The 23,126-nt window shown below is 43.6% G+C and overlaps 2 protein-coding genes across 2 annotated transcripts; one reads left to right on the forward strand and one right to left on the reverse strand.

Moving 5' to 3' along the window:
- The first annotated feature begins 392 nt into the window (after positions 1-392).
- On the forward strand, positions 393-13,624 carry stk26 (serine/threonine protein kinase 26). Its single transcript, XM_031571965.1, has 10 exons — positions 393-861; positions 3,692-3,922; positions 5,311-5,367; positions 6,695-6,803; positions 8,021-8,178; positions 9,101-9,286; positions 9,733-9,878; positions 10,284-10,413; positions 10,549-10,670; positions 10,914-13,624. The coding sequence occupies exons 1-10, from the start codon at positions 820-822 to the stop codon at positions 10,927-10,929; spliced, it is 1,197 nt and encodes a 398-aa protein (XP_031427825.1). The 5' UTR covers positions 393-819; the 3' UTR covers positions 10,930-13,624.
- Positions 13,625-13,829: 205 nt separating this feature from the next.
- LOC105896231 (FERM domain-containing protein 7) lies at positions 13,830-22,690 on the reverse strand (the record flags this gene model as incomplete). The annotated part of the gene is made up of 12 exons (XM_031571328.2): positions 13,830-15,751; positions 17,532-17,607; positions 17,751-17,819; positions 18,314-18,465; positions 18,942-19,079; positions 19,616-19,763; positions 20,287-20,401; positions 20,657-20,754; positions 21,488-21,566; positions 21,720-21,762; positions 21,873-21,977; positions 22,625-22,690. Coding segments are annotated over 12 exons (2,220 nt in total), but the record flags the coding sequence as incomplete, so codon positions are not given.
- Positions 22,691-23,126: the final 436 nt, after the last annotated feature.

Here is a 23,126-nt window from a genome sequence, read left to right on the forward strand (position 1 = left end):
CCATCACTGGCGTTCATGTTGGTTTACTGAACAGCAGGGGGCATCATAAACAAAGACGAGGAATATGAAGCATCTACGGCTAGACTGAAGAAATATTGTATGTTGCTATAAATTAGCTTTTGAACCTTGAGTTAAAGTGAAATTAACATAGTAACCTTTTTTAAATGTACATGAAGAACTTTATTCAAATAGATTATCTGCTAAAATAATAATACATGAGAAGTGAAGATATCTTTTTGTAATCTTCATTTTTCTTTAAGAATACAAAAGCGCAACAGTGAAATTTGGAAGACTGAAGAATCATAAGTTAAGGGGGCCTACCATGTCTTTGTACAGCAGCAAGCACCAGTGACGCAAGCGCTGTCGGCCTGTTCGCTGTATTCGGCTCCACCCAATTGCACAAGTAGAAAACAACTTTGCAGTCAGAGCAGGTTGAGCATGGCGTCTGTATTCCACTCATGAAAGTTTAGTAAACTTGCTCTTTCGATTCGAGGAAGCATGTAACAAAACTTTTGACTGTCTTTCGTGTACCCGATATTCATTAGTGGGCTTTATCGACACCGAAGACATGGAAATATACTCTTGCGAGCAAGTTTGAAAGCGTGCTTAGGTTAAATAGCTAGCTAGCTGGCCAGCTACCTATGCAGCTGGCTAGGTAGTCAAGGTGCTAACCTGTTTCATATACGCAAACTGTAAGCCTGTTTAGTCGAATATAAGTAGAGATTTTTAGTAAAAACTTATTTTCAGTGGTTGACATTGTCATCGTTGGATTCCGATAGTTGCCTTTAGCTGCTTGGTTCATTTGTTTGGACGCAAAACATGGCCCAGTCACCGGTAGCCGTGCAAGTCCCTGGAATGCAGGTAAGGTGGTTGAGGCCTCCGACTTACTGTTATCAACATCAACTCGACACATATTAAGCATAACAAAAAGTGTCCGTGGTATTTGTAATGGCCAGGATGGTCTGAAACAGGGGATAGGCGAGTCATGTAACATTACCTACTGGGGTGATGTGTTGATGAAATAGTTCACGTTCACGTCAGTTACAATGGGTTAGCGTGGATAATGTTAGCAGAAGTTATTATGCGCTCGTAAAAGTCAAGCCATGTAACTTTGTGTACATAGCACACAATGATTGTTCTACAGCTGTTATAAAGATCTGGCAAGTCTGTGTATTCCGAAGCCCCAAGATAGCCGAGTCTCGGATCTATTTTTACACGTCCTGTGGTGCCATTTGAGGATTCATATGGTGCTCCTTATCGTTTCATTGGCTCAAAAATAGAAGTAGTCGAACTATTCTTGGTCCAAACCAAGGTTTCTAAAGTTTGGGATCGACCTCTGCATTTTTGCCTGGGAATAGGTCAGAAGCTAAACAAGGTTTACTTGGCCACTGTTACTGGCTGTGGTCAGTATAACTAACTATAAACGTACGAAGCTATGTTGTCAGTAATGTTAACGTTATTCAGCTTGTGTAACGCCCCAGTGGTATCACAGGGTTGAATTAGCAAGCAATTCGGCGTTGTCTGCATGGGAAGTTCCGAATATGCTGTTGCTCGGACCGATCCAATCCTTTTCCTGACGTCACTGGGTAAGGTGCCGTCAGGGTGTTCAGGCTAAATCCTCAAACGAGAGACTGATAGGCGTGTTTCAGCCTACGTGTCTGACGGAGATATGAATGTGGTGACTGAAAACGTTTTATTCTTAGAGGCCTCTAACTCCACACACAGCGTGGTTATACTGATTAAAGCACCGTTCTCATATGGCATGGGAGTTGCTCCAGTCCTTTAAGCTCGTCTGAGGAAAAGCATGACGCGTAAATCACCAAGCCTTGTTATATCAGCGCTGGGCTTTGAAGTGGGCAAAGCCATATGGAGTTAAACTAAAGTCTGTGATGTGACGTAATGTGGGCTGCGTTATGACAAGCCACTTCAAGTTGAACATTTCCTTTTTATTTATTTTTTTATTTCTAATTTTCCCAAAGGTTACACATCAACCAAAGCCAGGCACTTCTTTTAGGCTAATTTTCTACAACACCAGGGGTCTTTGAGTGTAATGTTTAGCCTGCCCACTTGACATGGTCCAAAGTCTGAGTTTGCGGGGCTAGTGCATACTGGCTGGTGTACGTCAATGGCACAGTAGCGACTGCCACCAACTGAGGCGCAGTTCTCAGGCGCCTCTCTCTGTCGCTCCATGCAGTCAGGGTGTGGTCGTAGAGGAAGTATTCTTTACACTCACTTCCTCTGATAACTAACACCTGAGTCTGGCTCGCACCTTGTGTCAGTTGCCATGGCGAAACTGGAAACCCCTCTCTGACGTTTGTGTGTGTGTGTGGCTGTGTTTGATCACCAGTCATGTGTCAACGTGTTGCCTTCTACAGTGTACCAAACCCATGTGAGCAGACCACAGCTTTTCTGTTGACATCTTGAAGCAAAACAACAGGAAAGAAAACAAAACAGACGACGCTTGTGTCCACTGAAATCAGGCTCGTCACGCTCATTAACAAATACGTTGATTGACTGGCCGACAAATTTACGAGCACCACCACCCCCCTCTTTTTTTCTTTATCAGAGGAACAAGCTTCTGCATGATCATTGAAGCAGGATGCAGCTTGTCACTGCCACACAAAAATGATTCAAGCCTTGCCTCGCTTGAGGAACTTTAACTGTCACTAGCCACTGCCTGCGTACTTACCAGCCTTGCCTGGCATCTCGCCACAACATCCGTCTGCCCTGCTGAGCGTAACTCATTGGCAACAGAAAAGGCCTTCAGTATAGCCTGTTTTAAAGGTGTCATTAAGGTATCATGGTGATTATTTGGAGTTGATCTGAGACCAGTGTCATTATTTTTGTGGTCACTGCTGAGGCTTCAGATGGGAGATGAGCGGCGATAGAGCGCTGATCCCAGGCCTGTGTGGAGGGGAAGGTAACCACAGCGGCTGGAAGGAGTGGCTGGCCAGTTAGCTGGGTCCTTGTGTTGTTGTGGTGATAGCAGGGCACCAGGTGGCTGCCTGGTAACAGCAGACCCGTGGGGGTTGCCAGGTGTTGGAATGGGAGGAGGAGGAGTGGGGGTTGGGATTGGTAGTCGAAGTCCATCATGGCTTCAGCTAGAATTCCTTGTAAGAAAAAGACGGAATGGCTTTGCTTCTAGTTCTTATGTGCCGACACTGAACACTAATTTGAATTTGAAACCACACTGTTTGCTGTGTTGTCTGTGTTATATTACAAATTTTTAAGATGCCTGGGATTTAGTTTGCTGTGTAATGATGGTTACATTTTGCAACAAAGATAGCTTTTGTGCGAGAAGGTCTTTTTAATAATGACCAGAGTATTTTGGAAATTCTGTACAGTGGTCTTCAGTTATGGTCTGTTACATGTCCTTCACACCTGCTGTAACCTGCCTGCCAAGAGATAAGCACTGAGTGTGCACACACACACAAACATGCAAACCTACACACATATACACACACACAAGCAAAACACACACTCTTGTGCAAACACATTCTTTCTCTGTTGCCTACACAACGGCAGAAATGTCTGCACATAGTCCATATGTGATCTAACTTATTACTGGTCCTTAGAGACTGTTGTTTTAATATGTTAGTATGCCAAAAGCCTATCTATATCTGCCATATACCAGGTCCTTGACAAATAGAAACAGCCCGAGCCTTGCCGTAACACCCCGCTTCATTCACAGAACAGCCGGATCGACCCAGAGGAGCTGTTCACCAAGCTGGAGCGCATCGGGAAGGGCTCCTTCGGGGAGGTGTTCAAGGGCATCGACCACCGCACCCAGAACGTGGTGGCCATCAAGACCATCGACCTCGAGGAGGCCGAGGACGAGATCGAGGACATCCAGCAGGAGATCACCGTGCTCAGCCAGTGCGACAGCCCGCACGTCACCAAGTACTACGGCTCGTACCTGAAGGTATAGTGCTGCAGTGAAGTGGGGAAGAAACGTTTAAGATTGTTCTTAGCTGAGTCCCTTTACCTTATTGATAATCCCACTGTCCACCCTGTAGAAGACCATTTTGTTCCCCCCTCACGAAACATGCATACTGATATATGAATAAACCAAGGAGAGAGCCCTTTGTGCAACAGTTTCACCAGTCAGTCATTATGTTATGTTTGTCTGCACCGTCAGCACTTAAGAACAGAGACATAAATGGCATATGTTTAACGCACATACATACGTAATTAAAGTCAAAAGTTTTAACATTTCTCTATCAGCCTCCATTTGTATTTTTTTCCAAGCAAGCTGAACATTGATACCTTTCTGTAATGTTTGGCAGTATGAGAAGAACCTATAGAACATGAGATAATCTGATGGAATGGCATGCATACATTGCAACATATTTTGGGGCCCCTTAGAACAGGCTAGAGAAATGAGGAAGGCATTATGCAAGTCGATGTTATGTTTCAATGCTTGAAGAGAGACTTGCACTGTATATACGAAGTCAAAATGTCAGGTAAGCTAAAGTTATAAATGATGACTATCAAGGACCATGGAGGAGAAGATGGGCTTTAATGCAGGCAGAGTGACAGATACAATAAACTCATTATGGCCAACAGCACATGTTATTGAATCTGGTTGTGGATGGATTGTCAATTTGCTTTAATAAAGTATCAGAGAAGACCTGAGGTTTCAAAAATGTTTGGTTGGTTGAATGTCTTGCATAGACAAACAGCTCTGTTCGAAAGCAAGGCTGGTTTAAAGTGTGGTTCAAACGGGCGTCCTCCTGTGTCTCTTCCTGCAACTGCATAATCTAGCCATTGTTAGTGGAGCTGCTTCTTCGCAGCTCCCTTCTGCTATGTCACAATACCAGTATTTCCAGAAGGGCACAGGGCTGTGACCAACCCTGCTGAATTCTGCCAGGCCCCTGACAAGTCTGCTGTTTGCTGTGTGGCAGTCAGGTTCTGCCACTTCTGTACGGCCCGTGAAGGTGTTTTCTGCCCTGCTGCCTCTCCACCCGCCCCCTGTGGCTCTCATTAGGATGTTGAAGTTGTCCCTTGTCCGATTCACACACCCCTCCCTATCCCACAATAAGTTCCTTTGGAAAAGCAGATATCTTGGGCCTTCCATGTTAATCATTCTCGCATTGCTCCTGTCACATCTTTAGTTTTCCAGGTCACATCACAGATTTTTACAGTTGTTTACAAGCCATTCCAAGCAACGGTGGCAAAAGTCAGTAAAGAAACGTCTCGTTGCATTTAGATGCAAATCTGTGTGAGCACTGTTGTGTGTTCAAGTGCATCTATATCATATGTCATGTTCAACTTCCTGAAGAGTAACCCCCTGTCCATCCACCTTCACAGGGCAGTAAGCTATGGATCATCATGGAGTATCTGGGTGGCGGATCTGCACTTGACCTGGTAAGAGCTGGTGTGTGTGTGTGTGTGTGTGTGTGTGTGTGTGTGTGTGTGTGTGTGTGTGTGTGTGTGTGTGTGTGTGTGTGTGTGTGTGAGTGAGAGTGCTCATTACTTTTTAATTAATCAGTCTATCTGGCACTCTAACATTTAGGCCTAAAGAGATAATTAGGCTAATAGAACTGCTAAGATATTGGCCTAACACATTACACCAGACCAGGTCGCTCACACTCAGGTTATTAACTGGATTGGAAAGCCGTTTTAAGGCTGACAAATTAAACATTAATTGTTTGAGGAATGTTCGGAAGAGCCCAATTCTCAACCAAATTCCCAGCCATTCTTTAAATGTTTAAATGATTAAGATAACATGTAAGCTCCAGACTATCCCACCCACTTCAAACCATGATGGTGTTTCTTGGGCCTGCACTTGACATAACTCATGCGTTTAAATGTGGGGGTTGGTGATGTCTGGGAATGTGCATGCATGCTCGCTCCTGTGACTCAGATGGGTGGCATGGTTAGAGTGGCACCAGAAGGCGGGCACACCACCGCCCGCCATGATGGCAGAAGAGGACATTACATCACATATGTTAGTACCTCAACCCTTAATTCACACTAAGAAAATAGGTTGGCAGGAGTGGCTGCCGGTAGGCTATTGCTGTGTAGCTTATTTTAGTGTCTATCCTGTGAGAGGGAGGTCTGTGGTGGGTAAACCACTCTGCCCTCGGACAGAACTTGGACATTGTCTAACACATTCATTTCCACTGCCCCGACTAGTGTTGTTCACTACAGTAAATAATTCTGTATTGAACTATAGGTGAAATGGACATCTACCCTTATCTGTAAGGTTAAATAGAGGACAAGTACCTCAGTCATCTGAGCACAGCTGTTTAATGTATCGGCTGCAGGTTAGCCTACTGGTTGAAGTGTTTGCATCAGAAAGGATGGTATCTACCACACACTGAACTATTTTCAAAGACCTACTTTTTATGGTTAATAGTAAAACCACATGACATGTTTGATAGTAAAAGTGTAAATCTGAAGTATTTGAGTACGAGTTTGTTCATTCCATGATAAGCAGGGCATTTAACTAACAGTAAAACAAAAGTTAAACCGTGACTGTTTGCTAACCGCTATGTCCACAAGTCGGAAGGAAGGCATGAAGATCATGAATTAGGCTGTGGTGGTTTGCTGCTGCACGAGAAGTTTAAACCACTGCACTTTAAACAGTCATGTTACTTCTTTGGGGGTTAAGCACATAAGGATGAATCCCTCTCCCGTCCGGTGACTCTTCCTCCCATGCTAAATGCTGTATGTGTGTTTGTGTTTACAGCTGCGGGCAGGTCCCTTTGATGAGCTCCAAATAGCAACCATGTTAAAGGAGGTTCTTAAAGGCTTGGACTACCTGCACTCAGAGAAGAAGATCCACAGAGACATCAAAGGTGTGTGTGTGTGTGTGTGTGTGTGTGTGTGTGTTTGATGTTGCAATAGACTAAGTTTGTAAGTGTTTAGATTTATTCGATGCAAGTTTGGGCAGCACGGTGTGGCTGCGTGTGTGCGTGCGTGCAGGCATGTGTGTTTTTTCAGTGCGTCATGTGGACCAGCTGTGGGTGTGGCAGAAGTTGATGCAGACTTCACTACGTTGCGGTTACTTTTCTGATTCATGTCACATACGTGTTCTTCAGCTATGGGGCCACCCAAATGTGGTTGTTGAGATGCCTGAGTGAGAGACGTGATTGAAACCACTCTCTGAAACTGTAAATAAACCAGTTAGTGTAGGGTAGAGCATACTACTGTCTGTCATTATAGTACTTTAATCTAATCATTATTCCCACCCACGACACCTCCCTCCTAGATAAAAACACATTGCAGCCGATATGACTCATGTTAAGGAGACGCATTTTAAGATATAGGGGAGGGAGGTGCAGTCTATGCAATAGACTTGTTACAACACATAAAATGACTTGTTGCATTGAAATATCATTTTGTCCTTTTTATCCCAGTGGCGTGTTTTGTCATCACTATAGTCATGGTATTCTATTTATTCGAAAATTAAGACTAACATAGCGATTGACTTAGGTCGATTTGCCCGCATACTCGGTTAAAATGTCAGCTACGTTTCCCCTTTGTCGCAGCTCATGGCTTTCTGGACCCTAACGTGTGAATGTGTGGTCCCTGTGTGTCTGCTTCTGGGTTGAGCATACTGAACAGGCAGGGATGAAATATGCTTTAAAAACAACTATTGCATTACATTATGCCTCATTACTTACACAATATGTTAGTTTAAGTAACGAAGATACTTTGGGTATTTGAGGCCAAATACAAGGGTTTACCCTAAGCTGTCTAATAGCATACATTAAGCTAAGCTGTTTGGTTGATGTAAAGCTTCTTGCACCTATTCTACTGGCTCTTTAATTAGTACAATAACACTGGCTTGACATCGTTTACAGCATTGTTATTTGCCTGACTTGGTTTTTGTGCCAAAGAATCTTCTTGGTTGTCCGGATAAAAGCATTAACTTAAATCATGGGAATAAAACTGACCAGTCCACTGAACTCCCCACTCACAGTATCAGTAACTTTCTGCCCACACGTAGGATGTCAGATTTAGCATGGCTGCAGTGTAAATGAAGACGTTTGTGTTGGTGGTTTTGTTCCAGCGGCCAATGTGCTGCTGTCGGAGTGTGGCGAGGTGAAGCTGGCTGATTTTGGGGTTGCTGGCCAGCTGACGGACACTCAGATCAAGAGGGAGACGTTTGTGGGCACCCCCTTCTGGATGGCCCCTGAAGTTATCCAGCAGTCTGCTTACGACTCCAAGGTAAGAGTGCCATTTTGATCCCAGACAGTGAATGTGTTAAAGTTCAGACATTCGTACGGCTGAGACATTGTCTTGGACCAGATTTTCAATGTTGTTGTTTTGCCATTTGGCTGTTGATGTACACTGCCCTCTACAACTAATCTGCATCTGTATGCAAAAAAATTACGTCTTGGCCACTTTTTCTCTTTCTTTGCAAAACTGGCAAGCCTAATACTCTCCGAAACCGACTGTTTTGGGTTCTCCCCCCCGATCTTAAGAGGAAGCCTGCTTGTAGAAACTGTGACAGACTGTGGCAAATTCCAAGCGTGGTTAGGGAGACAGCCAAACTTGGTTCCTAGATTACCATGGTAGTCACAAGCTCGGCTCAGATCAGCTCACGAGCCAGCAAAGCAGATTCCTGTGAAATTCAGACTAAAACAAATATGACATGGCAGATGTGCAATGTCACCAAATAGACAGGTGGCCTGATGTCATTTATTCATGACACCCCCCCCCCCCCCCCCCCCCCCCCACACACACACACACCTGGTTATGCAGTGGCCATGTTCCTTATGGTCTTCTTAGACACACTACCGTATAAATACTGTGTCGAATAGTTCCTGTTTTCATCATCATCCCCATCAGTTGTTTTGGTGGACTTTGCCAGCATAGTTCCTGTTTGTGTGTTTCTTCTGCTCAATCTGCTAGATTGAATCTTTCAGGAGTAAGTATTGTGTAGTGTGTAGATAATGAGTATTATTTAAGCGTCTTTGAGAACTGTGAAAAGCGCTATATAAATGTGATTATATTATAGATATTATTATGAATTGTATTATGAATAGCAGACTCCTGAAATACTGCATGTTACATGTCTGTTGTTCATGAGTGTGACCCGCTTGTCAACACCTCTGTTCCGTCCCCTCCGCTCCCCTGTGTTTCCCAGGCTGATATCTGGTCTCTGGGCATCACAGCCATCGAGCTGGCCAAGGGCGAGCCCCCCAACTCAGACATGCACCCCATGCGAGTCCTCTTCCACATCCCCAAAAACACCCCACCCAGCCTCAACGGTGAATTCTCCAAGACCTTCAAGGAGTTTGTGGACTTGTGCCTGAACAAAGATCCTGCTTTTGTAAGTATGTTTGAGAACTGCTGTCCGAAACATAGCAAGGCAAGGAATTGGTTTTGGATATGCATATGTGTTCATATTCACTCTGGAAATTGCTTCACAGAGATAGCTGATTAAGGTTTTTTTAGGGGATGAATGTAGATGGGGTATTGTTCATTTTGTCACAGAGGCTTAAAGGTGCAGTCCGTGATTCTAATGCGATGCATCTTTTTTGAACATATTCGATTGATGTAAAGTGGCTGTACAGTGCCCCAGGAGCAAGCAGGCAGGATGGCTGTACAGGGTTTTTAATTTTTATATGTAAATATGATGAATACTTAAATAGGCTAGTCCGTATGTGTCTCACAGTATGTGATACTCTCGGAGTCAGTCTGCCATGGTGTATCAGATTTTTAGATTTGCAATGACCACCATTCATCATCACCCCTGATGTACCTCTCGTACCTCAGAGACCCACTGCCAAGGAGCTCCTGAAGCACAAGTTCGTAGTGAAGAACGCCAAGAAGACATCATACCTCACAGAGCTGATTGACCGGTTGAAGCGCTGGAAAGCAGAGGGACACAGCGACGGAGACTCCGACTCTGACTCTGACTCGTGAGTACTACACAGGGGCCCGTACACGGGAGATGGGAGCTTAGGAGTTTGGCTGGTGCAGATCCCCAGCACCAGGTCCTTGGCTTCTTGCCAAACCCATCTTATTGTTCCAAACACACACAAATGACTTGACGTCCTTGTATCATATCCCAACTACACTGCACAATTTTTTTTGTTTTGTGATGTTTTTCTGGGTGGGAATTTATCTTGATGTCATTGAAAACGGTGCATCAAAGATATCAGGAGTCTAGAACTGCCAAGAGTCTAGGGTGGGTTTGGAAAACATAATTGTCTACAGTCCAGAAACAAGCAGTGCAATGATGGACGTTGCGTGGATGTCAATAACAGGTGATTGTGCTAAGCTACACCGTATACTCACCGTAAGGTCTCTTTCCATGTTCTCAGGGAGACCAACAAGGAGAACGACTCCTCCCAGCCAGAGTGGTCATTCACCACCGTCCGCAAGAAGAAACCAGACAAGAAGGTGTCCAATGGGACAGTGAGCTCCACAGTGATGACCACCATTTTAGCTGAGGTAAAACAAAGCAACAGCCCAACCTTATTCGGCAATCATGAGCACTGGTTAGTTGCATCAAATAATATTGAAGTGTAACGATACTTGTGTGTGTGTGTGTGTGTGTGTGTGTGTGTGTGTGTGTGTGTGTCCCAGCTGAAGCTCCAGCACAGGCCCGGCATGCTGGAGGAGCTGGAGAGGAGCCTGCAGACAGCGGAGGACCTGTGTCCAGGACTCACAGACCATATGGTCAACCACATCCTGGAGAGAGTGAAGAGGTAAGGAGGGTGGGGGGGGGGGGCTCTGGTGGGGGGTGAAGGCATTGGAGAGGGATAAGATGAGTGCTCTAGTCATGTTTTGGTAATGGAAATTATATTTTGCCAGTCCTCTTCAGCTTCGAGTGGCTAGAGTGGCTGGATCTTTTTAGTGGCTCAACACAAGTTGGCTTCAGATATCACACTTTGTGACAAAAGTTCTGATTTTAAAAACTCTCCCTCTGTCTCTCCTCTTCTCCTCTGTAGGTTCTCTGTGAGTTAATGCAATGTGCTGATGGTTTTACTCCACACACACACACGCCACTTGGCGCACACACTCACTCACAAACACTCACACATTTACTCTCCACATGTGCGCATGCACACAAGGTGAAGAGGCTGGAAGAAGATGCTGCAGTGTCTCCCTCCTCATAATCCTGCACCCCATCATATCAAAATCCATCTTTCTTCTGAGCCTACACAGGAAAGGACACGTCTCACCAGTTACTACCAAAAGGAATTCATCTTTCTTTCCCAAAGATATGCTTTTTTTTGGACATGTATTTATGTTTTCACTTTTTTTTTTAATTTCTTCTGGTTTTAAATTGGCCTTCACCTGATGCCCAAGATCGTGGGAGTTAACGGTGAGCTTTTAAGACCATTTTAATTACAGATATGAAAAAAGAAAAAAAAAACTAGGGTGTAATAAGAATAGGGAATTCTTTTCCAAGATATCAGCATGTATAATGCTCTAATAACTATAACTTTTTTTTATATTGTAGTGTTACAATAATATTTTTTTCCCCAGACATCCTGTTTTTATAGTTTAAGTGAATTCATGGGATGCTTTTTCAGTACAACACACATAACAGGAAAGGGTTTGCGTAGCATCAGGAGCATCCAGTAGCTTTTCAAAATAGCTCATCTTTCCTTTCCTCTGTCCTAATATCTATTTAGGGCCACAGGTGTATATTTATATTGAGAGAGATTGGTCATTGTCTGTTTGACAGTAGCACCCCCTTTACACACTGTTACTTGTAGCATTACACAACTGCTGTATGAGAGACATGCATATCGTGTCAGACAATATGGATGACGTACCTCACACACACACACACACATACACACACTCTCGCACACAAAGGCAAGCAATCAAATACTGAGAGGAGGCAAAATAACCATTGAATTTTCATTATTTTTTATTTTCAGTTTTCCTTTATATTGTCACAGGATTGAGTTTATCATTGGTGATACATGTGTCTTAGTCAGTACAAAAGGGTGAAATTTTGCTGTGCAAAAAGGTGTTTAGGTTAATTCATGTCTGAATAGAAAATGATAAAATGTATTCATCTTAACTGTCATTAGCTGGGTTTCCATTTGGATCTTTTATGTCTATTCATAAAAGTTTGGCTAAACAAAATGCGAATCAGCTGCGTTTAGCGAATTAGAAATGGACACACTCCTAATCAAGGGAGGAGTTTTAAACAGCTTTGGGATCAAAACGTAAGGTTGTCTTTAACGGAAACCTCTGATAAAATTGCAACAAATGCGAATTTAATAGAATAAACCAGTTTTCATCAAGTTTAATCACATTATACCATATGCAAGTTATTCTATCCCCCTCTCAAACGAAATGTATATTTGCATTAGAAGAGTTTATGCGAATTTCAAGCGTTTCCAGTCAGGATTTCTTATTTCGATGGTCTAAATGTGCATTAAAACCTTGAACGGAAACCCAGATATTCACAGGCCTTGAGCTATCATGTTGTAATAGAGCACGTTTGTCACTGAATGCCATGGTAAATAGGAAATAATGAACTGAAATGTAGAACATAATCACAGGTTTGGTTACTGGTCAACCCAAAACTAATTGCAGTCCATTGAGAGAAAGTTGCAGGTGACAACTTTGAATATTTATGTTTAGTATTTAATAGTAAAGGTAGCCTCACATCCTTCTACAGTCAACAAATCAGTCTGAAACACATAAGTTGGAAGTAGGAGACTAGTGTACATTTTTGTTTTATTTGTTATTTTAAATGATAATTGCAGAGATGCATTGATGGAACTCAGTGATGACTATTTTGCCTCCTCCTCCTCTCACTTCATCGTCCCCCCTCTCTTAAGTGTCTTCTGTTGGGAGTCATGGGAGATATACTGTACTTCTGAAGGAAATATGCACTGCGTACACTTTTTTCGCGGGTGGGGTTATTTTATACTTTGATAAAAAAAAATCAAATTCCAGACATTCCCCCGCTCTTCAAGTAGTTCTCGGGAGGGAGGGGGGGTGTCCTTTGTCTGGCCAGTCGTGCGACGTTGTACAAGACACTGCAGTAAAGGAACCAAAAGGAGATTGGACACGCTTAAGAAAAAGTGCATATAATGCTCTAGTTTGGGGTTTATAGTTTGGTACACAGGTTGTAGTCGTATAGTTCTAGTGTGGATGTGTTGGGGCAGTGTTTTATTTTTTATTTTATTAATATAAAAAAAAAAGAAAAAACATCAGAATCACATTGAAGTCTTTCGAGAAGGGACTGTTCCGCCAAGCTCAAAAACTAAAGGGTGCCATCTGTAGTTGGGTGGTTATGGTGATGACAAACTTGTTGGCAAGGAGAAAATCATGCCAACATTAACACCCCATAGTGCCTAAATATTTATCGTTCTACTCAATATATTTGTGATGGTCATTGTATCTTCAAAATGCTTTAACAGGCATCCGTAATGTTGCCAGATTGGCTGGAGTTTTTGAGCAATCCAATGTTTGGTATAATATTTTTATATTTCTTAAGTACAACTCATTGATGCTGAAGTTTTGTACATTTTCTTTATCAGAGCTTTTATATAGTAAATATTAAATGAAATTGCTGCACAAGGATCTGGCAAAGCTGTATCAATAGGCTTTTTTTTGTTTGGTTGTTTTTGCTTCAACTGTTACAAAGAGCTTTTTAGTTTGGTTTGAGAATAAAAATGTAAATTATGAATTTGCCTCTTGTTCTCTGCAGGTTACCCATGTTGTATACCCATTTTTTTATTTGTATTATTATACACTGACAACGCATTCCTATAACCAGTCAACTTTACTATTGTCTAAGCGTTGCCCACAAGTAGCAAAATGCTACTTGCAAAAACAGAATCCAACATGCCTTTGGAGAATATGATCAGAGTGATTCTGCCTTTGTCTCTGACTACACAGTTAAATGCTTTATTCTTCACAGTCTGTTTTGTACTGGCCCCTTGTAAAAGACCTCTCTTGGGAAAACCTATTATCTCAAAGGAATAATTAAAAAAAATTGTATTTCATTATAAAGATAATTTAATCATGACCATTATAAAACAATCATATCTGGTGAAAATGTTCTGAGAAACCTTTTTTAAACAATTGATTTACAAGATAAAGAGGGCATAGTAATATGTGAGCTCTTAGACCATTTTCTTCCATATAATTTAATCAGGGTTTTTTTTTTTTTAAACACTAATATTTTATATCCAGCTCCACAAGCAATAGGTCTGTGTGTCATTCCCATAAGAAACTCAGCAGAAGCCTTGACTTCCTGTTATTTCCAATCAGATTGTATTCCTACAGACAAACTACACACTTAAGAATTCAGACATGTAAAACTAAGTGCACAAGGACAATATTTACCAAGGTGTTTCTGAAAAGTAAAATCAGGGCAAACCAGTGCAGTGACTTTGCTGCAGTTGTGATCTTTGATGAAACTCATTTTCATTAATTCCTCACCAGTACTGCATATGATGTCTCTCAGCATTTCCATGTCCTTACAAAGGACACAAGTAGGTAAACTATTACAGATTTTTAACCATGACCTGTCCTGACAGTTGGCTGAGGTAACCAATATCCAGTCAATTCACAGCAGTCATCAGCTGGGATCTCAACGAAACGGCCTCTCGTTCACTCGGGTCTACCTGTGCTAGTGTGCTCTGACCATTGCCCCAACAGCAGGTCTCAGATCCGCCCCTCAAGGTTTCTGTTTGTCTACTGCCCCTGCCCTCTCCGCTTCACCCAGGTTCACCGTGTCCTCCTCTTCCTCGTCCAGCTGCAGGCTCCCTGAGGAGATGCGCATGCGTGCCAGCGGTCCCGTCCGGCCCAGAGTCGCCAGCGCCGGGCAGTAGAACGGGCACATCACCTCTGAGTCCGAGTCGCTGTGGCTGAGCTCGGCACGGCTACCTGTGCTGCCTCCACCTCCCACATAGCACATAGAGGCGGGGCGATCCGGGCCGGGGGACGACCGCAGGGGTAGGTGAGTGGGCCGCACGGGCCCCTGCCGGCGGGACAGGTGCGGGTAGTGGCCGAGGGGCCGGAATTCTGACGCCGGAGCCGGCTGGCGCACGAACTTCATGTCGGATTGGCTCCAGGAGCGGCGTGGCAGAGCCGACTGGTAGCTGGAGTCGTCGCTAAAGTGGCCCAGCTCCTCGCGAGTGAAGTCCAGACGACCGCCCCCACCGCCACTGCTTCCGCATCCACGGCCGCTACCGCCAGTACAGCCGGCCACCGCAAACAGCCCCGATGGCAGCCCGAAAGTCGGGGCAAAACCCATGCACCTCTGTCGCCTGACGGGGGAGAACGTGGTGGCGTTGGAGAAACTGGAGGAGCGGAAGACATCATCAGCGGGTAGCAGGGAGTGTGGAGGCGCCGGTGGGTGGAGGTGGTGATGGTGGTGGTGATGGCAACAGCCAGGCAAGGGCAGCACGCACGGCATGTGCTCCAGGCAGAAAGCCTGGGTGGGCAGGGGCAGGATGGGGAGCACTGGGGGCAGCCCCAGGCAGGCGTAGGGGTGGGTGTGGGGGTTGGGGTAGAGCAGCACCAGCTGCTGCGTGTTGCCCAACAGACGGCCCCTCTGAGGCCCTCCCCCTTGCCCCTGCCACCGCAGCGGGAGCGTGCCCAAGCCAGGGAGCAGGGTGGCAGACGCAGACGCGGCCTCAACACCAGAGAAGGAGGACGAGCGGGACTGGGCGAAGAGGGAGGGCTCGGCGATCCGAGCCTGGGGGCGGTCCAGGTCCGTGGAGAACAGAACCTCCACGGCGGACTGGCTGCGCATCCCGCCCTGGGTGCAGCCAGCGTGGGGGAAGCCGCAGGACTGCTCATACACCTGCAGGAGAGAGAGGGACATTTACATTTACATTTAGTCATTTAGCAGACGCTTTTTGTCCAAAGCGACGTACAAGGGAGAGAACAGTCAAGCTAAGAGCAATAAAAACCTGGTCTAACAATAAATATTACTTTACATAAGAAAATAGAAAAACGACATAGAAAGAAAAATAAGGGCAGGAAGGTAACTGCTGAAGTGCAAGTTAAGCACTAGTCAAGGTGCCAGTTTAGGAAGGGAGGTGCTCTCTGAAGAGTTGGGTCTTCAAAAGCTTCTTGAAGGTAGAGAGGGACGCCCCTGCTCTGGTAGTACTAGGCAGTTCTTTCCACCAACGTGGAACTACAAATGAGAATAGGTACACTCACTCACAACGCACTTCAGCCTGGGGAGAAGAGACTGTAAAGCCGTGGTGTTACTGACTGTAGTTGAAATAAAGTTTAACACATCTAGAAACATGCATTCTGGCATCCAAAATAATTAATATCCCTTCCCACCATATTGTGAAAATATGCTCTATCCAGGTATTTGTAATTTCATTTTGAATATGCATTTCAACAAGGAACATACACAATATGAGTTTTGTCTGTATAAAACAAAAGTAAGGTTAAACATGATTAATGTGACCCACAATGTAAACTACTACAAATACTACAACAAACTGTAGAGACTCAAAACACATGTAACATTCACATTATACCAACACCGCTCTTGCCTAACCTATTACACATCAAAGAGGAAGTTGACAAGGAAGCGTTACTCAACCAAGATTTAAAACCACCATTTCATAAGCATGTACAGGCAAATGGACCTGGTGACACGGCCCTGTGGTTACCACAAGTACATATGACAGTGTGTTTCAGTCTTAAGTGACTTTGGCATTCAGTCATATTCTATTTAAAACCACTGGAGAACTGATTCCCATTTTAAAACGCTTGCTGCTTGACAGGCCACAGAGGGTTTATGGGAAGGAATGATCATTAAAAGCACAACCTTCTTTTAATCTGCCTGCGGAACTCGAAGCAAGCGACAGCGGCGCCTCGTAACGGCACACTAAAGTCTTTAACGAGAGGAGACTCTGTTAGCAGAGTGGAAACTGTGGAGTCGAGGTTGCGGAGGAGTGTGTGTTTGTGTGTGTGTGTGTGGGGGGGGGGGGATGTGTGTGTGTGTGTGTGTGTGTGTAGGGTGTGTGTGTGTCGGGGGTGTGTACACGGTAAATGTTTGTGTTGGTGTCGAGAGCTTGTGACAATAAATAACCCCTTTGGCAGCAGAGTGCTGCGCACGAAGGCCAATTAGGAGAATGGAGGTGATGCAGAGAGTGATGGGCTGGGCTGGGGGTAGCGAGGGGGGGAGAGGAGGAGCAGCGGACTGAGGGGAGAGGAGGAGGAGCAGCGGACTGAGGGGAGAGGGGAGAGGCTTTCACAGATTGAATTTGCCGTGTCGCATTGGTAGAGAGAGCATCGAATCGAGTTTCTGGCCACCAGCCAAAGGTGTGGCCATGTAGTCATATTGTGGATTAGTTCCTGGAAGAATCCAGGAAAGGATGGCCCCAGCTGTTTGAAAATATGGCCAGCCTTTACAAAAAGCCCCTCGCTTTTGTTTACCTGACATTTTGCAGATGGACAAAATTTCATTAAAAATCACATGGCAGAGATGAAATAAGTTATTTACTGGTAAAAACCATTTTTATTTTTCCATTACGTTTATTTCCTGTCAACAGTTTGTTGACTGTTTATTTTTGTCTTACTCAAACCGTGTCCGTTTTTTGGCTGATTGGCTGAAATACCTGTTTGGAGACATCTGTGAGGAGATCAGGGGAGGATCTGCATTGCCGAGTCTCATAGTGTACCTTATAGTACTTTCTGCATGGTGAAAATACACACAGAGACGCACAACTCAAACAATTCACATTATATATGTATATATATATTATATATTTATACTAAATATAAAAAAGGACTTTAAAATCAGCATTAGGTCCACCACCCCACAGTCACATACACACCTCTCGAAGGGAAGGTTTTTCCTCTCTCCTTTCTTCACACAGTCCAGCAGCTGCTTCTGGGTCCTACCACTGAGGAGCGCCAACAGAGACAACCCACATGAGTTCTGACTGAGAACCAGAGGACCTTTCACATTGCACGTGTGATTACTTTCAAATATTGTTTCATTACATTAGACGTGCTCTTCCACCACTTTTGCCTCCCGGCTGCCCTTAAACTTACCACTCCTGGTTTGAAAAACATGTGAGTTATCCTGGTTTTTTGTGTGTGTGTGTGTGTGCTGAATGAACGTTGTGCATTTGGAAGAGAAGCTGGTGCATTTGAAAAAAAACATATACATTTGAAACAATTGAGATTATGTTATATAAATATAAATTTTTTAGATTTTTTAGATTAACTCTCAACATGTATTAAGGACAAAAGGTCAAGGAGCAGTAGCATTAACACCAACTTAAAAAAACATCTAGGCAGAGCAAACACATGAGATATCATCAGTGTACTATGACTCAACTGAGATAACGACACGTTCTGAATATCTGCGTGTGATGAAACCGACAGTCCTGACCTGTATCTGAAACAGGAGCCCTTGCTGTAGAGGAGGGACTTGTGTCGCGTCTTCGGTTCCTCAGAAAGACGAAAGAAGGCATGACACTCCACACACATCTTCCAGAAGGCCTTACACACATCACGGCTGGCCATCGCAAATTCTAGGGTGTCCTTATGAGAAGGCTGTAGGCAGAAGGGGCATGGCACACACACACACACACACACACACACACACACAATCACAACAACAACAAAATGAGATCAAGGCTGTTCCCACTATTGTTCCAACTAGAGCAGGATAAATACTACCCACATTGTTTAAATAATCCTACGACAATCCCTCTAGGATCTTACGAGGGTTTGTTGTGATTGTTGCGGCCAAAAGTGACTAAACTTGCTGCAGGAATTCTCACAAATTGTGGTGATTTTTATTTTTTTTTTCAATTTCCTGTGGGAATTACTAAAAATGATCATCGCACCAGGACCTTGCAAGGGTTTGTTGTGATTGTTGCAGCCAAAAGTAACTGAATTTGCTGCAGGAATGGTCAAAGATTGTGGTTAAAATTGCAGTAATTTTGAGTTAAATCGAATCACAAATGCTATAAAAATATCTGAAACATCTCATCAATTGAGGATGCACACACAACTTTACAAAAATCAAAAACGGTATTGCACCACAAGGCACTCACCACTATTTTCGCATGAAGTTTGATCAAAAAGTGCTTCCTTTTGAAGCTCATTTTGCGGATTTTGGCCCAGCTGAAGGTGTTTATTTTCCGGTTTCCCTGGAGGCAGTCAAAAAAAGGTCACACCCACACCTCTGTGCCAGAAATACAGCCTGAATGGAGTCTGTGCCAAACACTAACCGGATTCAGTAATGGGATTTCTATCCATTTCAACGTCCAGACTTACAGTGGGGTCATACAGTATGTGTTCAAAGAAGAGAATAAGGATCACAGGGAGATTTCCTCATGGATCCCTGTATGATCCTCTTTACAAATAATGTGATTGTTCAAATTTCCAAAGTCATTATAAAGTTAGCTGTATACTCCTACACAGCCTAGCGTAGTATTAGAATAAAGTTTCTGCCAATAAAATCCATGAAAACCTCTTGACGTCTGTCAACTTGATGCCATAAGTGGCATATGAAATACAGGTGGGGTCCCCCCTTAATGGTTCCTCCCTTTAAATATATGGGCATTCAGTAACTTAGACTTATGTGGCCCATAGCATGAAGCTGCATCGGTATGGAGACTGCATCCCCATCTTCCTCTCGCTGACACTGCTCTAAATAGGCCTGCATGTGACCTCAGGTGGGCACCTGGAAAACTAGAACTCCCGAGTGGGTGACAGCCAGATTGATCTTGGTGCCCTCTCCATCGCTGGCGGCTTGGGGCCGGATGCCGTACATGTCCAGCTTGCGTGCCACCTCCAGCAGCTGGGCATCGGCCTCCGCTGGCGTCTGACCCCTGTGAGGATGGCAGAACATCAGCCTGACTTATGGCAGGGCACTCATGTTGTGCCCACGCATCGTGCCCAGACGCTTGTCCAAAGTGTTTTTAACCGTGCCTAATGCTGACACTACTATGGAAATACTACTCTATTGAATTTAACTGAACTGCATACAAGCAAAGGCTGAGAATGGCTTGATAGAGATAATTGTAAAAGCTAGCTGTCATGCTTATAAATGCAGAGCAATTGGTTTAAGCACTTAAACCGTTCTAAACCATTGTTCTCGTTTTAAACAACATTTCTACAGTTGGAGGAGAATAGTATCACCGATGCCAAGAGACAGAGCCCTATTCCCTGTGAGGCTCAAGTAGTGAGAAATATATAATTTAGCTCTGTAGGTTTTTTTTTATATATATATATAAAAGAGCCTACAAAATGTTTTTCTTAATATATTTAGCTTCGCTTAGCATGTTTCTCTCTACTTCTCTCTAAGGTATTGTGCATGGTCAAAGCAGATCAAAATGAGGGCACTGGGCACACCTGTGTCTCTTGTGGAAGCGCAGGATCTTTTTTTGGAGGCACTCCTGGTTGGGGACATACTTCTTAGTCTCCAGGTGCTGCATGTCCAGCTCCTCTACATAATCTCCGATCTCAGCTGCATATTCGCGTACGACCAACAAAAAGGGGACAAATTTAGAACACATTTTGAGAAAAGCTTTACTCATCATATTAACATAGACACACCACTTTTTTCAGTATCTAATATGTGTAAATGCCCAAGGACCAAGAAAGAACACAGTTTTGTTTTTGTTTTACTACAGAATTACTCAACTCTCTCATTCCCATTTAAGTGACCCAGAGCACTAACATTACTTGTGTGTGCACATACTGTATGCTAAACCTCACTTGCCTTGTAGCAGTTGGGAGACAAGCAGAGCAGCACTGTTGTCATTGCAGGTCAGACTCCCATTGGACAGATCCTGCTTTATCTGCAATGCAAACAGGTACCTACACAACAGATCACATATGAAATGCGTGTTTCTACTGCAAAGCTTTTAGGTTGAGCTACATGTGGGAAATTGGTGCACATCTGTGCAATGTTTTACACCAAGGCCTTATCTGAAGGATTTGAAATTGAAGTGAAATTGTACCATTCAACATGAGAGACAACTGGAATGTTCTTCATTTACATTTACATTTAGTCATTTAGCAGACGCTTTTATCCAAAGTGACGAACAAAGGATTTAAAGGATACTAGTTTCGATACTAGTTTCAGTATCATCTTCAAATTCATTTTCATGGTATATGGTTGTGTTAAGAACAGATAAACACACCTGATGTTCCCACTAGCCATCCAAGCTATGCACTAGATAGTTCTGTGGTCTGGGACAAAATCCCCTGTGAATTAAGCGAAGCTTTCACAGCACACCATCGCCAACTACAGTATATTGCCAACAGACACTAGTTAACAAGTGCCAACTGGGCTGTTGGTGGTGTCTGCATGCCTTTTAGGTAGTTGGCACACTAGTTTTAGACCAAAACTCCTTACTTCTGCTTAAATGTTCTGATCTGAAAGACACTTGGCCATTTTGTTATCGTGAGCATCTGGCGACACTAAGGGTAACAATGTTATGCAGCAGGTTTAGATTCCTGGCCATGGGTTCCTGAAATCTACTGCACTCATTGAAGCTCTGCCACTCTTTGGCTCGTAGCATGGGGCAAGGAAAAGAGGGCAGTTTACCTGGTCAGTTCTTTCTGGAGTTGACCAGGGTCTGGTGGAAAGAACTTCACAAGGAAACGGAAGGAGAGATCACTGATGTCTACAACAAAGGAAAAGACTATTCTTATCAGGCCCTATACGTGTAGCATAAAACACAAGTCTAAGGTTACATATGTAGCCTATGGGCATCTTCCCCTATGTGTTTATACATTTAGAGTTAACACAAACATCGAAGAGATTACCTGAAACTTACTTTTAACTTGCTTTACTAGAGGCTTTAGAAAGTCCAACCACACCTACAATGTAACAAATACAGGGATTACTTTTAATAGAAATAAAACAAATTGAACCTTCAAACGTGTGTGCTTAATGTGTTAAAATCTTTTGAATACAAATGGTCACTCACAAAAGTGCCACACTGGTGACGGAATTCAAGTCCAAAATATTCTTTCTCTAGAAGTCTCAGGTGGCCACACACTTTGTTGTAGAAGTCGTTTCCAAGGGCCTTTTGCTGCATGTGCAAAAGCATGAATAGCATCACATTTTGGGATAAATCCTACAAATAAATCCTTCTGTATACAGAAGTTTCCAAATGATGTTGTCATATTAAAATAGTCCACCATGCCCTTGCAGTCTGTCTGAGAGATAGACTGATTTTAAAGAGGACATGTAGGTAGCCAGGGAAATGTTCAAGCTTTATGTTGAGCGCCCGAGGGCCATACAGAAACCAGGACAGTCAGATGGAGTTAAAATTCAGACCAACGACTTCTTACCCTGCAGTCAGTCTTTCAACTCAATTCTGTGCCACTCAAGAGAGAGCCCAGTCTTTTATCCATCTGATTCACTTACTGTGCGACCACTCATGCAAAGAGATGCACAAAATGCCCCATGGCTTGGGGTGAAAAAAATTGTTGCAATAAAAAATAATGGGGCCTTACAATATGGTCCCTTTGTCATCATGCAACTGAGGCAAGAAGCACGTCTTGTCACACCATTTAAGATGTGTCCCGAGCAGACTAGGCACTGGCAATGTTATTCAATCATATTGAGCAACTTCATCTCGACTGTATTGATTGACTGACTGGTTTATTTACGTCTACAAAAAATAATTAGTTGCTGACACAGGTTACATTTTCTAAATTGCTCGTTTGTTCTCACCTCGACTTCGAAAGTGTTCTCACTGTCATCGAGAAATATGACACGCAAGCGAAGGAGGCTCTCTTTGCGCGCGGTTTCAGATCTGACAGGAATTTTGAAGGGCTCGAACCTGCTCCTGATGCTCATCCTCTTCTATTCGTCACGGCAATACACCCTAAAAAGTAACATTGAAAAGTCGATTAAACATTCAACTAGACTCCTACACATACGGTAAATGTCAACTAATCTCATAAAGTCGGTAAATTTGTTTGGAAGTAGTAGCTGTGGAGAAAATGAGCTTAACTTTACTGAATTCCTTTGAACACTGTTTATTGTCATGGAACTTGAATTAAGATGGCAGAAAATCCAACACCTGTGGAGACCATTTTTGTGCATTTTACAAGTACAATGATAACGCCTGAATTTGGAGATTATATTTTATGTCATGACAGTGCTGACCAGGAGTATGTGCCGATTAGAATATTTATTTTGTTGAGCTGGAAAATGATGCAACATGAAATTC

This window comes from Clupea harengus, chromosome 8 (genome assembly GCF_900700415.2).
Source record: "Clupea harengus chromosome 8, Ch_v2.0.2, whole genome shotgun sequence".
Lineage (NCBI taxonomy): Eukaryota > Metazoa > Chordata > Actinopteri > Clupeiformes > Clupeidae > Clupea > Clupea harengus.